Consider the following 16,939-nt stretch of genomic DNA (forward strand, 5'->3'; position numbering starts at 1 on the left):
GAGGTCAATCTGCTCAGGATCTTTCTGGTCAAGGTTTGTGCCTTCTGGGTGAGTGCTCTCAGCCACCCTCTGACCTCCATTCCGTGCTTTTGTACAGGAACAAGACTGGGAGAGTGGAAGTGAGGCAGAGGTGGAGAGCTGGTATCCCACGAACATGGAGGAGCTGGTCACAGTGGACGAGGTTGGGGAGGAGGAAGATTTTATCATGGAACCAGACATCCTGGAGCTGGAAGAAATTGTGCCCATTGACCAGAAAGACAATCTCTGTCCAGAAATATTTCCCTGTGTGATGACCACCTTAGAGTTCACCAAGGAAGGAGTCAAGGCCATAGGGAATGGGGCTGCAGAAATCAGCCTCAAATCACCCAGAGATCTGCCTCCTGTTTCCACGAACTGTCCCAGTGACATGGACGTGGAAATGCCTGGCCTAAATCTGGATGCTGAGCGGAAGCCAGCTGAAAGTGAGACAGGCCTCTCACTGGAGGGTTCAGATTGCTACGAGAAGGAGGCAAAGGGAGTGGAGAGCTCAGATGTTCATCTGGCCCCTGCAGTCCCACAAATGTCTTCCCCCAAGCCAGCAGAGGAGGAGAGGGCCCAGCAGCCTAGCCCATTTCTTGATGACTACAAGGCCAGGGGGACTCCTGAAGATGGGGCTTGTGAAGGAAGCCCCCTGGAGGAGAAAGCCAGCCCCCCCACCGAAGCCGACATCCAAAGCCAGGCTTGCCAAGAAGTGACCCCCGGTAACTACTTCCCCTTTTCTCCTGGGTGGTGGGGTTGATTGCACCCCTGTGCACCTAACAAAATATGGGTGCATGCAGGCTGGAAGGAATACAAGGAAGGTTTCACTTGGCATTAAAGCTGGTACAGGAAGTAATTTACTAACAGAGGCAAGCCTCTAAAAGCCTGGTTAAACTGTTAGCGCTTTTAAGCAAATGGTGCAAAAGAAATCAGATGGGTGGCCGCATGTTTTCTGAGAAACAAACTCAGATAGAACAGACTTCTCTGCACTTACAAAAGCCCACATGGACTTGGACAACCAAAAACAGCTTGAGTTATCAGCAAAAGCATATCAGAAGGGGCCTGTTATGGGCTGCGGCGGAGGACCACCCAGACTGTTATTTCTGTGATGAGGCAGGGGTGTGGGAGGCAGGAAAGGAGCAGACAGGGAGGAACAGGGGCTCCCCAACGGGTACGGCCCTTCCCCTTCTTACTACCTCAGACCCATTTTTCTCCAGGGTCTGAAGGTGGTATGGGATCGGTCCCACGATGTCCTCCGCCTCCGCTAGAGGTGATGTTGTGTCTGTGCCCATCGCTGTGACATCATAAGAGAGAGAGTTTAAAATAGGCTAAGCCCCATCTTCTCTGCCAAGTGGAAACTAAGATCCCACAAGGGCTATGGGGGTAGGGAGGGAGAGTAGCCCTACGATCTTCACTGTGTAAATAGCTAGAAATGTACTTTGCAGAAAGAAAGTCTGCAGCATACTGGATGTTGGAGGAAGGAGGCAGAAGGCAGAAATTATAGGGGAGGGCTTGAAAATGACATTCTAACCCAGAGCCCTATGTGTGGCACAGGCTGTTAGGTAACTTGGAGGCTTGGGTTTTGCATGTCAAGCTGACCTGAGCTATTTTCCACCTGCATGGATCTGAATCTCCATGGAAACCCTACCATGAACTGCCTTCTTGCTGCTGGAGAAATGCTGACGTTGTCTAGAGAAGGCAAGAATGAAGGAGGAAATTTTCACCTGATTCTGAGTGAACATCTTTTATTTGCAGTATGGGTCTCAACATGTGCTGGTGTGTTAGTGGCTCATTAGCTTACCCAGTGTTTGGGGTTCATATTTAATAATACTGCTTGACAAGCTTGGGTGAGAATGACATTGCCTTTTTGCCAACCTCAGTGAATGTCAGTACAATTTTTGCCCATCCATAATTCCTCTGCCCACAGAGGGGAATGATCCTGAATTGGAAGGCAGGGGGCAGGGGTGGATCATTTCAAGTCAGGGCATCAGCAGCCCATTCCCCCCTGGACCACATGCAAAGATTTGCCAAGTTTTATCGTGTGTGGCATTCTTTTGGCAGTGGAAAAAGCTTTTAATTATATTGCTTTCATTCTAATTAGCAGTCATTGCCCCAGCCTCATGTGATGAAGCAGTCCAGAGGACAATTTCTAATCACCCAGCGCAGGGAATCGAATTGCAGGGACTCTTTGAAGCATGTTGCATTTCATTATTTCTTTGCCGTGGCTCATGTTTTGCAGAAAACTCCAGGTACATGGAAATGAAATCTCTGGATGTGAGATCACCGGAATACACTGAAGTGGAGCTGAAAGAGCCCATTTCTTTGCCTTCCTGGGAGCCAGAGGATGTGTTCAGTGAACTTAGCATTCCTCTAGGTGAGTGAAATACACAGCACACTTCCACAGTTGCCCCAGGAAGTGAAAGTTCCACAGCAACATGTAAGAGCTTGGGAGGGCTTTTTATCATTTTGTTGTCATTGTTTTTAATGTATGATATAATAACGTGGATGTGCAAGGTGCAACTTTAAAGTTTCATGCAACTTCTGCCTCCCAGAGTAGACAAGACACTCCATGGGATCAGGCCTTGAACAGCACTGCCTGGGAACCCAGACGCCTGCTTTTCTTTTTTTTTTTTTTCTTCAGACGCCTGCTTTTCAACCAGAGAATGCTTTGTTTTCCATGTCACAGAGCCTTTAAGTCCAGCCTTTATTCAAGCAGGGAAGCAGAGGTCCAACTGTCTCCATAAAGTCAGCAGAAAGGAGCCTCTTCTGCTACTTTTCATTGTCTCAGCCTCTCCGTACCCTGGCCCTTCCCAGAACTATGCTACATTTTTTTCTTTTTAAAGGAGCAGCTTTTAAGGCAACAATGTTGAATAGACTGTTTGGAGAAAAACCTTGATAATTGATAGAGGGAGCATTGAACAGAGAAAGTATGGGTATAGTCCTTCCTATTCCATTTATGGGTCACCATGTGCCCTCGGACAAGTCGTATCCCTTCTTGGGCCTTAGTTTCCTTATCTGTAATATGGAATTGGACCAGATCAGTAATTTTTCAAGGGGGGAAGTGTTAGGGGTGGGACAGGGAGGGAATTTTCCAACAGAATCACCTAGAACACATTTTCAGAGAAGAGAGTTAAGCAAAATCTTGGAATAAGAGAGTAAAGGTACTTTAAGAAAGTTTCCTGGGAGATTCTGACACCACCATAAACCCGGCAACTCCCACTCCAGCTACATCATCTTTGAGTCTTTGTGTTAGCTCTGAAAAGTTGGAAAGCAATGAGATAAAGCAGTAGTGGCAGCTGCTCAGAAAAAGAGCTTCGGAAAATGTCACTTGGGAAAGCGTCACAAGGGAGCATGAGAAGCATCAGTCATCTGGTGACCACTGGTCACGTGTCTGTTCATCCAGGGAGGGGCTTGTCAGTGTAGGAGGCCCACACTTTCCTTCCAAGCTTTTTTATTGTTATTGTTCTTCTCCTTTAAAAAAAAAAAACAACTTTTTCTTCCCTCCTAGTACCATTTTTGTAGAGTCAGATTTGGAGAGCAAACTTCATTTTTTTTTTTAAGAGATAAATTTGCCGCACAGTATTTCCCAAGACAAAAACTAAAAAAAAAAAAAAAAAGAAAAGAAATACTGACCTTAGAATGAACTGAGATAAGCTGGGTGTTTTAACTTTGGAGAACAGTTGCAAAGGCTGACTTGCAGAAGAAGGGAGGGATCTTTTATGCATTCAGTCGGCAGATACTTACTGGATAACGTGCTAGGCTCTCTGGAGGAACCAAGAAATATAATACAAATCTCTTGTCATTCAGGAACTAGCAATCTAATCAATGCAAGCAAAAATTAAGAATAAATTCTGCTACTTTATAATTTGTGTCTTTTTCTTACTCTTTTCATAGTAGAAAGTAGGAAAGATTATTGTAACAAATTCCAAAAAATAAGAACTACATAAAATCAATGTTAAAGGTCTTAATCCCTTCCTTCCTGTTTCTCCCTTGCTTGAAGAAGTAGCCACCATCATATCCACAGATAGTTTTACTCCCACAAAAATAGCATCACTCAATACATATAATGTTCTGCGGTTTGCTTCTTTTCATGTCAGCACATAGAGAACACATTCTTTTTAACCACTGCAAATATTCCAGCTTAAAAGCTATGCCATAAATTGCTGATCCTTTTCTCTACTGGTTAATGTTTAGATTGTCTTTTTTTTTTCCCCATCATGAAAGTGCTGTAATAGCTGAGCTTTTATTGGTAACAAGCACCACTCCTATTGCTTTGCAAGGATTATCTCATTTAACCCTCTCAAAACACTTATGGAGGTGGTATTTTTATCCCCATTAACAAATAAGAAATCTGAGATTCAAAGTCACAAAGGAAAGAACTGGCAAAGAACAGAGTTGGGATTCAAACCCAAGTAGTCTGAGTCCAGCGCCGTGTCCCTACCCTGTACCCTCTGCTGCTTTCCAGGCCTGCCTGTTCAGTTACCTTTGTGCGCGTTCCAGTGTTTCTGTGGGACAGCGTCTTAGCCAGAAGGGTTGTGTATTTGTATGTTAAATTGTTCATAATTGCTACTAAATTGCACCCCCAAAAGATGATAGCAGTTTTCACTGCTATCTAGAGCGAGAGTTCCTGTTCCCCACCTCCTTGCCAACATTGGACGTTAGCAGTTTTTAATCTTTGCCAACCTATTAGGAGGAAAATGGTATCTCATTTTGTTTTTTAAAAACAGCTACATTGAGATATAATTGATGTATAATGAAGGGCCCATATTTAAGGTACACAGTTTGAAAAGTTCTGACCTATGTGTATCTGTGAGACCATCACCACAATCAATAGAAAGAACATGTTCATCACCCCCAAAACGTCCTTAATCTCTTTTGTAACCTCTCCCTACCTACATCTCAATCCCCAGGTAACCACCCATCTTCCTGTCACTAAATATTAGTTTGCATCTTCTAGAGTTTATGTAATAGGAATTATGTAGCATGCATTGGTGTGCCTGGCTTTTCACTCAGCGTAGCTGAGATTCATCTGTCTTGTTGGATATATGAATAGTTCTTTTTTTTTATAGTTAAGGAGTATTGCTTAATTGGGACATGTACTTCGTACCACATTCTGTTTTTCATCTACTTGTTGATAGATATTCGGGTTGTTTTCTGTGTGGGGCTTTTTCAGAATGTCCTTGTGTGAAGCCTTCAGTTAGCTGAGGGACCCATTATTTCATTAGTCCCTCAGGAAGGATCTGTTACTAACATCTGCATTTGACAGGTAGGGAAACTGAAGTCTGGGGATTTACCCAAGAGGACATAGCAAGGTTGTGTCCTGGACACAATCCAGGTTGGAACTCAGGATTTCTGATCTCAGACCACTCTGCTGTCCTGTTCCACTCCAGTAGCAGAGGATAGGAAAGGCAATTTTTGTGCACAAGTTAAGAGTGCAGACTGTGGAATCTGATTCCCTGGGCTTAAAATCTCTCTCTACTACTTGCTGGCTAGAGGACAGGAGACACTTATTTAACTCTCTGCTTGGGTTTCTCCATCTGTGTGTCAGGGAGAGTAACAGAAGCCTACTATGCAGGGTTATTTTGAGAATGAAATCAACCAATACCTGTAAGGTCTTAGTGCCTTCCAGTAGGAGGTACTCAATAAGGGTTGTCTATTGTTATTCATTCATGAAGTATGTATGGAGTCCTACTGTGATCCTCTTACTGGGGCTGCATAGCCCCTCACCCTCCAGGACTGGTCACTACTGGCAGTGAGACCAGTAGTGGGAAGTGAGAGACAATCTTTAGGCTTTGTCCCTGTGGAGAGCAGGGCAGATGAGGTGTGCCAAGCACTAGGAACCCCATTGGGAAGAAAGGGAGGCCATTCCCATTGCTCAGGGACTGAGGGTGGGCATGGTCAGGGCCACCAAGCCCAGTGATGCAGGCCACCTCTGCATGACCCTAGCCAGCACTAGCCTGCCAAGGCCTGCTCTTACCTGGACCAAACAGTGTCACCTACAAAACACAAGCTCCCTCCTCTATCCATCCCAGGCTTTACTAGAGTGGCAGAGTTATAATAACCTGTACCAGGCACTATTATTAGAAGGCAAATGCAGCTTTAATGATCGTAATAGAGGCTGAGAAATGGGAGGACCCAGTAGCTTCAGAACACATCAGGGCCATGGCAGTCTTTGTTGCTGCTGCCGCTTCATGTCCCCCTCACGCTCCAGAGGCATCCTGAGTGATGGTGTGGACACCATGGTGCCCCCCAGTGCACCCCAGTTATTGTGGGATGAGTTGCCAGCCCTTTGGGGATTCTCCCTGCCCAGGCTTCTCTTCTCCCCTCTCTCTCTTCTTCCCCCTCTCACTTCTCCCCCTCCCACCTTCTCTCTTTTCTCTGCTATCTTGTGACTGCTGGTACTGCCCAAACCTGCTGGGCGGGAGCCAGGGAAGAAAGTTGCTGCCAAACTGTGGAGCCAGGTTCTCCAGGACGCTTTAGGGAAAGGTTGTGGGGCCAGGAGAGAAGGTCAACACTTAGGCAGTTGGCTTCTATGAAAAAATATTTAACACATGTTAAACTAGAACAATATTTTTTGAGCATCAGGCTAAATGATAGGTGCTTCCCTATAACACCATGTGTGGTATTATTCCTATTCCACAGATGAGGAAACTAATCTCAGAGAGGTTGAATTGTGTGCCCGAGGTCACACAGCATAAGTAAAAGAGCTGGGTCTGATGCTAAATTCTATTTTCTCTCCACTCTGGCTTCCAAGGTTCATTTTTTTCTAGCAGTAGAAGTCTTTGTTCAGGTGAAATCTCGCCTAGAACCCCACAGATGTAGCTTTACTGCTCTGTCCCTGCTTCAGGCTCTGAGATGGCTCCGGAGACAGCTGCACCCCTTCTGGGGGTCTCCTGACAAGGCCTGGGAAGCTCAGCTGGGTCTTCAGCGAAAACCCCAGGGCTACTTTCCTGGTACCCACCAGGGGCCGATCCTTCGGGGTCTGGGAAGGGTACAGCTCTGACCAAAGAGGGTGCAGCTCTGATCAAAGCCCTCCAGGGGAGCATCTCCTTTCCCAGGGGCCTCTCTCCTGTATTGTGTGGGCCTCAGCTCCCTGCAGAGCAGCGGCCAGTGGAAAACTATTTTGCAGCAACAGAGGAAGGAGGCAGGCCTTGCCAATTGCATCCTTGCCAAAATAGCCAGGAGCCAGGGCCTGCTGGTGAGGTGGAGGGGAGAACTGGCCTCCTACAGACCAAGCTGTGGCTACCCTTCATCCTTTGCAGAGGAGAGGGAGGACACTCAGCTGTGCCTGAGTGAGGCCGCCCCTCACTTCTGGGGACTGCCACCAGCTAATGGCGCACGCATGAGGCATGCTACATGGCAGTTTGAAAAAAAACAGGCTGAGGAGGCTGCCTCAGGCCCCAGACCACAGCCCAGCAACCCGTCAGGGCTGGCTGCAGGCTTGGGCAGGCCTCCAGCCCTCCCTCCCTCCCTCCTTCCCTCCCCTGGAGCTGCTCTTCACATTGGGTTTTCTTTTTTAAATGAAAAAAAAGTTCTAATTACAAGTCTAGGCTGCTTCGCTATGACGGGGTCTTCTAGGCACTTAGCTCAGTATCCTAGGAGGGAAGAGGAGGAAAGTGAAGGAAGAAGAGAGGTGGGCTTGTGGTTGGTCATGCAGTGCCTTGCAGGGGCCACCATGCTGTGTCCCTCCCTGTGAGCAGCTGCTGTGCCCCTACCTGTGCCGTTCCAGACCCCTCTCTTCTTCTGTCTAGCCAGTGTTGCCCACCCCTAGTAGCCTGGCTGAGCCAAGCTGCAGTGTCCCTGCTCACATGCAGGTCCCAGCCTGGTCATGGCATCTGGGTGTTGAGGGCACCAGCCCCTCTCATTTAGCTGCATTATGGGTACTGCTTTTCACAGCCCTCATACCCCTGTGCTTCACTGTTAAATATCCACTGAGCAGAGCTTGTGTTCTTTGTAACTCCATTTTCTAACTCTCCCAGCTTTGGTCTAGACAGTCTCAGACCTGGGCTCCTTAAACTCTGCTGTCTGACCATGTCCTCAGAGGAGAACTGTGACCCCCCCCCAAAAAAACTTCCTTCATGGAGACTAGGTAGCTACCATCCCTTCAAAGACGAATCCTCTGGTTGTGTCCTCCCCAAATTCTGAGATTTATATTGAATAAATCTCAAATGAAGTACTATTAATGATGGCTCAGATATAAAGAAGGCTGCAACATTGCATTTGGGGGATGATTAAAACTGCCAAAAAAAAACCAAATGACCCTATGTATAGATAAATTGTGTGGAAGAAAATGTTTGGATTGGAGTGGCTCTGGGTGATTTTTCCCCCTCAGTTTTATTTATTTTATATTTTTTCTTTAATGACCATAATTCTAAATTAAACCAACAAAAATGAGAGATTCTTCTTGAGGCCTGGTCACAACAGCTGCAGAGAGAGCTGCAGTGTGGAGAAAGGGAAATCCAGCGAGGGAAACGTCATGAGCGTCAGAACCCTCCCTCCTGCCTTCTTTGCCTGATGCAGGCTGGCAGAAGGAGGGCTGGTCCTGGCCTCCCTGAGGACAGTTGTAGAGGACATCCCCGGCATTCACCTGCACTTGGGAATGAAGTAGGTGCTAGTTTCTTTGTGATCACTTGGCAAATGAGGAAACTGAGGCCTGGAGAAGCCAGGTAGCCAGCCAAAGTCAACAGCAAATGAAGGGTGGAGCTCCTTGCTCCCATATCCCACTGAAGGCTGGCAGGATTCAGGGGCCTCCCACACCTTCCTAACCCTGCCTGTTTTTCCCCAGGGGTGGAGTTCGTGGTTCCCAGAACTGGGTTCTATTGTAAGCTGTGTGGGCTGTTCTACACGAGCGAGGAGATGGCGAAGATAAGCCACTGTCGCAGTGCTGTCCACTATAGGAACTTGCAGGTAACCACTGGCCTTCCTTGCCCAGCAACCCTTGGGGTCCCCGTCTGCGCATCCAGAGTCCTCAGCCTTGCTTGTCCTCTGTTCTAGCTCTCACCTTCCAGGCACAGGCTACTTGTACTCCCAAAGCAAAAGCAGCTGTTTCTTGCTTCTGTGAGCTTCCGTCTTCTTCCACCACACGGAGAACTCCTGCTCTTCCCGCAGACTTGGCTCTACCAGGCTGCCCCACACAGGGGCTGCTTCCCATGCGTTCCCAGAGCATCTGTCTGGGTTGGGTTTGTTAACATCAGCTTCTCCCTAACTCCAGTTAGACCAGAGTTCACCTTGTCCACGGTTGCAGCTGACCCCTTCCCACAAAGCCTGGATGGCCCAGATGTAGATATTTAAGTTTCTTTTCCCCTGTGCAGGTATCCCTGTTTGTTAGAATAAAAACCACAATTGTGTTCTATTTAAATGTCCATTCACACAGCAAATACTCATGGCAGCTGCACTATGTACTAGACAGCATTGAGACACTGGGGATATAACAACAGTAGCAAGGAAGCCAACAAAATCCCTGTCCCTTCTAATGGAGGAAATGAGCAATAAATACAATAAATTATAAAGTATATTAAAAGGTGGCATATAAAAACTCTCTGTATACCAAATTTTATCCAATCTAAGATGCCATCACTCGTGAGACACAACACTATTTTTTGATATCAGCAAGAAAAAAAAAGGTGCAAATTAAATGGTGAGACTCCATCAACTATAAAATGCATTTTGATTTCAGAGCTGTTATGTGTAGAAAAAATCAGAGCACCTGATTCTTAATCACATTCCTCTTTTTACTCTACTAAGTTGATCTTGGAAACTGAGACCTATAATGTCATGGCCTGGGTTACCATCTGCAAGAGACTGTCATTGGCTGTGTCTAAACTCAGGTCATTTAAGCCTCTTGATTTCCCCCTGGAGAGCAGCTGCTCTGTGAATGAGACAGTCACAGGGCCTGGGTCCAGAGCCTGGCCTTCCCCGGGGTAGGGCAGTGAAGGCCTGACTTGGCCAAAGCAGGAGATGTAGATTGGGCTGCACAGAGACAGCCGCACGCAGTCATCAGGTCTGAAGACACAGTCATACCCTTCCCCCAACAAGATGAAGTCCGCAGAAGGCAGGACCAAAGGGGTCTTGAAGATCATCTAGTCCTGATTTTCCCAAACCTTGGTCAGTGTACCAGCTGGAATCTTTGAAGTGCAGCTTCCTGGATCCCACACTACACTTTGCTCACTCATTCTCTGATGGCTTTGTCTGAGAACATGCAATGTGACCAGCCTTTCCAGCAGGTTCTAATACTTCATTGTGAGAATCTTTCATCTCATCCAGCAGTCCTGGTGGGATTGTGCAGCCCCCAAGGGGCCCACACAGATCATGGTCACCCCAGGAGTTAGGAAGAGTTCAGACTTGCCAGGGCTTCTTATTCTAAATCCTGTGTTTTTCCCAGGCCATGGGCTGCACTGTGTTGGGGGCTCTAGGCCAGACCCCCCAGTCAGACTCCTTCCAGCAGGCCAGAACCCTTGCAGCAGGCCAGAACCCTTCCTGTGGTCTACATTTGAGGCAGACATTATTAGTTGGCCAAGTGTAGTTTAGTTTACATGGCCAAGCGTAGTTTAGTTTACCTGGTGCACCTGTCAGGGAGCTGGGATCCTCCACCACAGACTTCCCAGAAAGGATTTCTGCCAGTGGCCTTGACTAAACGCCTCTGTCCACACAGTCTGGCTCACCCCACCCCAAGCAGCAGGTGCTGGCTGACACCTAAGTCAGGCAACCTTTAAACTTAGCAGCCACCAGGAGGCCTCATGGAGGGGGTTGGGGACTACTCTTCCAGGCAGACAGCAGGTGGAATGAGCCTCCTTTTCTCTGAGGAACCCCTGCTGTGCCCTGTGCTATCATGGCTCTGCAAGGACCCACCCACACAGAGTGATCCAGAACAACAGGTGGAGTCAGTGCTAGAGAGGAAAAGCGGACACTTACTTGGCCTCAGGTCCCGAGAGGAAACACGCCCTTATGCCAGATGCCCATCTACTTGCCTTCTTCTACACATGGTCTCCCTCCCTGAGCCCCCAGTTAGCAGCCTTGTCACCTGGCACCCACGGTTTACCCCTCTCCCAGTCAGACCGTCCCCATCTCAGGAAGCCAACCATAGTCTTTCCTAGGAAAGAGGAGACAGACCCAGCCATCTCACACACATCCTCACATCTGACCCTCAGAATCCTGCCAGGAAGGGGGGGAAGAAGGCATTGTTGCCCCATTTAACAGATTAGGAGTCTGAGGGTGGCTAAATCATGTGGCTGATGCTACAGATGAGAAAGGCATAAATAAATGTCACTATTTATTCTGTGCCAGGCTCTCTGATAAATGTTCTGTGTTGCCTCTTACTCATTAGTTATCATTATCACCTCTCTTGATGAATGTCAGAGTATTTGACAACTTGCTGCTGAGAGCTGGAATTTGAACCTCTGACAGCAGAGAACACACACTCAGCCATTGTGCTGGACCTAATCTTTCCAACTTCACACACAGGGCATTGTCCTTGCAGCCCTGCCACAGGCAGGGGACTCCATCTGCGGCCATAGGCCATTCCTCATCCTGTTGCTGTGTTGACTCTGGACAGTCTAAGTAGCCCACCCTGGCTCACTGTATTTTGTCAGGGCCAGTAATGTTAGTGAGTGTTCGGGGCCCATGTGGAGGCTGCTCCCAATGGTAGAACAGACAGGTCATTTTAAAATCTATCCAAAAACCTCCAGACCTCTCCACCTGCTAGCTTGCCCGGACAGGAAGCAGGTTGTTGGGAGTCTCGGATGTCAGGCTGTGGTTTTTGTCTTACACAATTGCTATAGGCCAGCACTTGTCTTCCTCTGCCTTCCAGCTTCCCTCCTTCTGCCTTTCACATGTGGACATGCTGCCTAGAGACTGGGTTCTTTCTGGAAAACAGAGACCTGGTGAGGATTAAGTGTATTTAGATAAGTCCACCAGTTAGAATAGTGCTTGGCAGCAGATAAGGGCTTTGGAAGTGTTTGCTGTTGTAGCTGCGCTTTGTACTTTTTCTATAGAGATGCATATTACTTGTAAGCTAACATAAGAAGGGACTTCTCCCAGGTTCTATGGCTCTAGGGGGATCTGGGGCAGGAGAGGGTATCCCCCCTGCCTCCTGCTGGGCCCAGATGCCAGGAGAGTGGGTGAGGCACACCCCCTCCTCCCCTCTCCTGTTGGGTCACCACTGACATGTCTTTTCCTCCACTTCTCATGTCCCACCACAGAAGTACTTGTCCCAGCTGGCTGAGGAGGGCCTCAAGGAGACTGAGAGGGCAGGCAGCCCAAGGCCTGAGGACAGCGGGATTGTGCCACGCTTCGAAAGGAAAAAGCCCTGATGCTTCTGCTGCTGCTGGGATGTGGGAGTGGGAGGCCTGCCCAAGTGGGGCCCTCCTGACCTCTGGGCCGGGACTGAAGCCCGAAAGGGAGAAAATCCAGGCAGGGCATGTTGCTTGGGTTTGTTCCCAGAGACTCATTAAACACCCCCAAAGTATCTCCAGGAGCCAAATCACCCTGGTGTGTCCAGCCCACTGAGGGTCACCAACTCCCCGTTGACTTCAGTTTCTCTCAAGCAATTTTTCAATTTGCTTCTCTCTCCCTCCCTGCTGTGCCAAGGATCATTTCCTCTTCATAAAATCTAACTTCTCAGGGATTTTCACAGTGTTTGAATTCTTGATAGGATATAACAGGTCAGGCCAGGCTGAGTCATGCAAGGAAATGTTTCATGGAAAATTCTGGGTCAAGTGAACTGCTTCAGTGAATGCCCGGTGGTGTCTCTGCCTGGTCCCTGTGTGCTCCACAGGGAGAGCAGGGGAAGCCCAGTGGGACCCTGTGGTCCTGAAAAGGGGCCGTCACAGACAGTTGGCAGAAGCTGAGAGTGGCTTCCTTACTTCTTTCTCCAGCTGGACTACCTTTTAGAAAAGCCCCTGTTTTGAAGGACTCTTTTCTCTTTTGAACTATTCTATAAGTCTGCCAGATTTATGCCTTAATGTAAAATTAAATGAATTTTAGGGAGGACAAAAAGAGCCTTTAGAAGCTCTGATGAATTTCCTCCAAAAGTATTTCCCTCCTCTTGATTTTGGGAGATGTCAGGGTTTGTTCTGTTCTGGGACAAGGAATTTGGTAGAGATTCACTTTAATTAAAAATGAAAACGGAAGCATCTTCTGCCTCCAGCTAAAACAGCAGTTGGCATGGCCTTAGGTCAGGCGCTGGCCTCTGCAGTGGATGGCATTGGCTTAAGAGGGACAATAACAAGGAAACAGCATCTGTCCTTGACTCACCCTTGGCGCCCACACCTTGGGGGTACAACAGTCTCACAGTGGCATGGTTTTCAAATGGTTCTTAAGTGGGGAATGAAGCTAAAGAAAGAAAAGGCTTAGAGAACTGAAATGGAACATCTGAGGGCTCTTGAGGGTTGACCAAATGCACATTCAGACTTTGATGTTAAGATGTCAGGAAGAACAGAGCCTTGTTCCCAGTGCTCTGCCTGGTACTGGAGGTCAGAGCCTTCAGGCCCTTGGGCTGTGGCGTCTCTACCCAGACAGTCCATGGGAAGGGTGTGGTACAAAAGTGCTGGGGGAAATGAGGGCTCTCCCTCAGCCACACAGCAGATCCCAGAAAGGTCAGAAAGGAGCCTGGGGCTGTTTTCAGGAGCTGAGCTACTCCCCTGAAGGTGCCTTCTGTGGCTTATCCTGGGAAAAATAAAACAAGGAAGATGGGTCATGCTCCTCTGGGCAGTTCCTGTTGTCTCGTCTGCAATCAGGACTGAGGAAGGATTATGTGTGAGTTTTTTGTTTTCATTTTTCTCTTTATGGTAGGTCAGAGTATACAGCACATTCTTTGCACTAATGGAAGGAAGGTGGAGTGATTAACTCAATACCTTTTATGTCAGGAAACTGAGGCACAGAAAGGAAACAAATGTAGAACATAAAATAAACCTTGAAGCGTATTGTCACTGGCAAAGAGAGAACCGTGGAAACCTATGAGAGATAAAGGTTCAGGCACAGAGGGAAACAGACCAGTCTGGACAGGCGTGGTGAGGAGAGGTTGGGAGAAGCAAGAAACCCAAGCTTGTTGTGTTAAATAAGACGTATAGAAGGCCACTGGTTTTTTACGGAGCTCCTGCACTAGGCCCAACAGACCAAACCAAACCAAAATGGGGTCACTCGTGCTAAGGTTTCACATCAGCAAGCCAAGACCTTTCAAGAAATCAGGAGAGAGAGAGAATAGCCAAATCCCCCCAAAGGCCAGTTTTCACCAGCATGACAAAGAAGTCACCTCTGCTTTAACTTTTACAAGGACAGTAACTTTGAAACGACCCGTCTGGCTTTTGTTCTTTGTGTCTCCTTCCTCAGCCCATTTCTGTCCATAAAGCTCAGCTCATGGGAACACTTGTTCTATTTTGTAGAATGAGGTGTTGCCCAGTTCTAGAATCAAAAATAAAAGCCAATTAAGATCTTCAAATTTGTTGTAATTTTGTCTTTTGACAAAGCCATATGGGAGTATTAGGAAAGTTGGTATCTCAAATAGAATAAAGTCTGAAGATCGTGGCTCAGCCCAGATTGTTCCCCCGGCCAATTCCACAGGTTTTAACCCAGCATTCTGGACACCAGCTGTGCCTCCTCTATTTCTCAGAAAGTCCTCTGCCCCATGTGTTTCTTCCCACTGTGGGGAGGTCTGTGGGCAGCTCTTTGGTCTCCTATCTGAACCTTGCTGGCAAGAGCCCACATCCTCCATCAGAGCATGGAACTATGCATTATCAGAGAGGCTGGGTGCTTTGTCTCCCAGCCAAGTGGGAGCAGACCTCAGAGCTCACTTTCCTCCTCCCCCAACCCCAGCAGCATTGCCATGGAAATCCAGATGGTCTTGTTCCCAAGTAATGTAATGCCTCCCTTGCTGATAGACTGACCTTCATGTTGGAAAGTTAGAGAGAGCCGCAGGAGGGAGAGAGAAGAGGATGTGTCTGCATTCAGTCAAAACCTTCCATTTAAAATCATCTGAGAGTCTATACTTGTACATATATGTATGTATTTTTATTTATTTTTATACAATACCATTGGCATGGTCCTTCACCAACCCTATAATTTGCACTTTTTATTCCTATGTGTGTCACACCTAATGCAGTATTAAAGGCAGCCAGAAAAATATTGATTTATTTTTTCAAGCTCTCCTTCAGTGTTTTGTCAACTATTTCAAAGCATCTACCAGAAAAAGGTTGCCCAAGAGCAGTCTGTACCTTGAGCAACAGACTCATTTGTACCCTCGGTACAATATAATAAAGGCCTGCATAATTTTCTTTTCATTGTCGACTTGAAATTATGGTTATCTAGACAATCTTCCCAAAGAATTTTGTAAATTTGATGTTGGTGTGAGCAGCAGCCATTAGTATGAGAGTTTCCCATTATTGGACAGTTGAGGCTGTGATCTGTCAGATTATATACTTGAACTGGACCAGAGTTTGTTTTTTGAGTTTATGAGAAAAACAAAAGCATTAAATTTGACCTTGTAAAGTATCAAACTTTGTTGTGTCCTACAAATTGTCACCACTTTTCCTGATCTGTATAATCGACTGCAACGTGTTTGTTTTTACAAGAGGAAAAAATAAAAATTTTTAATAAAGAGAATTTGAAAGCTTGTGAGTGATGTGTGTCATGCAGGAGTCCTCGACATTTGGCTGGGGGAAGCTCCCCAATACAATTGATGGGATTTGGTCTCTCTGGGAGGGGGGGTCAACCTTTTCGCTTCTCTGTGCCACATTGGAAGGAGAAGAGTTGTCTTGGGCTTCACATTAAATATACAAACACTAACAAAAACTGATAAGCAAAAAAAAAAAAAGAGAAGAAAAGAAGAATGTCTGTGCATAATTTTTGTGATATCTGCCACCACAGATAGGCAAAAAAAGTCCTCACCTAATCTGCATTTGGGGCTGCAGGTTGGACCCCTGCAGGGCTGAACAGAGAAGGTTCTGGTTAGGCTGCCAGAGACCATCAGAGGTTCTTAGGGGTAAGCCTGGAGGATAAGTCTGACTAAGTGGGGGTGGGGCTACTGTTCCTTTTGGAGGCTTAGATACAAAAATCTCTTGGCCTCTTGCAACCCCCTAATTTTACTACCCAGTGCTCTCCGGTCATAAGGCGTGGCATTGGACCCCAGTTGTCCTGCATCAGGGTTAGGCCATTTCTGTCAGTTCCATCCCCTTCGAAATGGTGAAGATGAAGATCTGGTTGTCAGTGCTGTAGTGGAAACAGCAGGCCCACTCCAGTCACTGTTAATCAGCCTGCTTCCTTCGGTGTAAAATGGGATAATGGCATTAATCGCCTCTCAGGGTTGTTTTGGGTTAAGCTAATTGCTGGTAAAAGCATTTGGTATGCTGCAAGACACCAAATCTTGTTTAATTCTGCAATCTACGTTCTGGACGGCGACCCTCCAAATTTTAGGTGTTCTTAAGTTCTTTCTCAACCATTTCTTCTAGCAAAACAATGCCAGTTGGCCAGTCCTTTGTATGGACTGGAACCTTCCTCGGGCTCTTCCCTCTTGTGGGTAGTGCTCCTGAGTCAACGGGAGGGTCTGGGAAGCCTGGACCCAGAGGGCAAGGAGAGGAGCACCCGTAATTACTGGATCAGATTGCAGATCCAAGGGAAGTTCCTATGGAGCCTGTCCCTACTGTCCTCCCCAACCTCCTACTTCATGTGGCCATCCTTAAGTAGAGCCCAGGCCTCCAGTTCCCAACAAAGAGGGGTGGGAAAACATTTTTCACTGCAGCTGCTGTTTGTGCCCAGCTGGTCAAAGCAGTGAATGGACCTAGTGCTGGTCCTGCTGCCCTAAATTCGGGATGCAGGATGCTTGAGGGTGACCCTGGTGCATGTTGCTCTATGTGACACAACTCCAGAGAGCACCAACCACATTGCATCCTACAGGATGGCGCCCCTTGGAGTTATGCACTGCAGACACCCT

At 47.3% G+C, this 16,939-nt stretch overlaps 1 protein-coding gene across 3 annotated transcripts in view; it reads left to right on the top strand.

Moving 5' to 3' along the window:
- The window catches only part of RBM20 (RNA binding motif protein 20), a 213,455-nt gene extending 197,850 nt beyond the window's left edge, over window positions 1-15,605 (top strand). For all 3 annotated transcript variants that reach the window (XM_053585807.1, XM_053585808.1, XM_053585809.1), the window contains 4 exons: window positions 98-740; window positions 2,258-2,392; window positions 8,804-8,925; window positions 12,216-15,605. In XM_053585807.1, coding sequence (XP_053441782.1) covers window positions 98-740; window positions 2,258-2,392; window positions 8,804-8,925; window positions 12,216-12,326 — 1,011 coding nt within the window. In that variant the 3' untranslated portion in view covers window positions 12,327-15,605. The remainder of the gene's footprint in view (window positions 1-97; window positions 741-2,257; window positions 2,393-8,803; window positions 8,926-12,215) is intronic.
- Window positions 15,606-16,939: the final 1,334 nt, after the last annotated feature.

Source organism: Nycticebus coucang, chromosome 3 (assembly GCF_027406575.1).
Source record: "Nycticebus coucang isolate mNycCou1 chromosome 3, mNycCou1.pri, whole genome shotgun sequence".
Classification (NCBI taxonomy): Eukaryota; Metazoa; Chordata; class Mammalia; order Primates; family Lorisidae; genus Nycticebus; species Nycticebus coucang.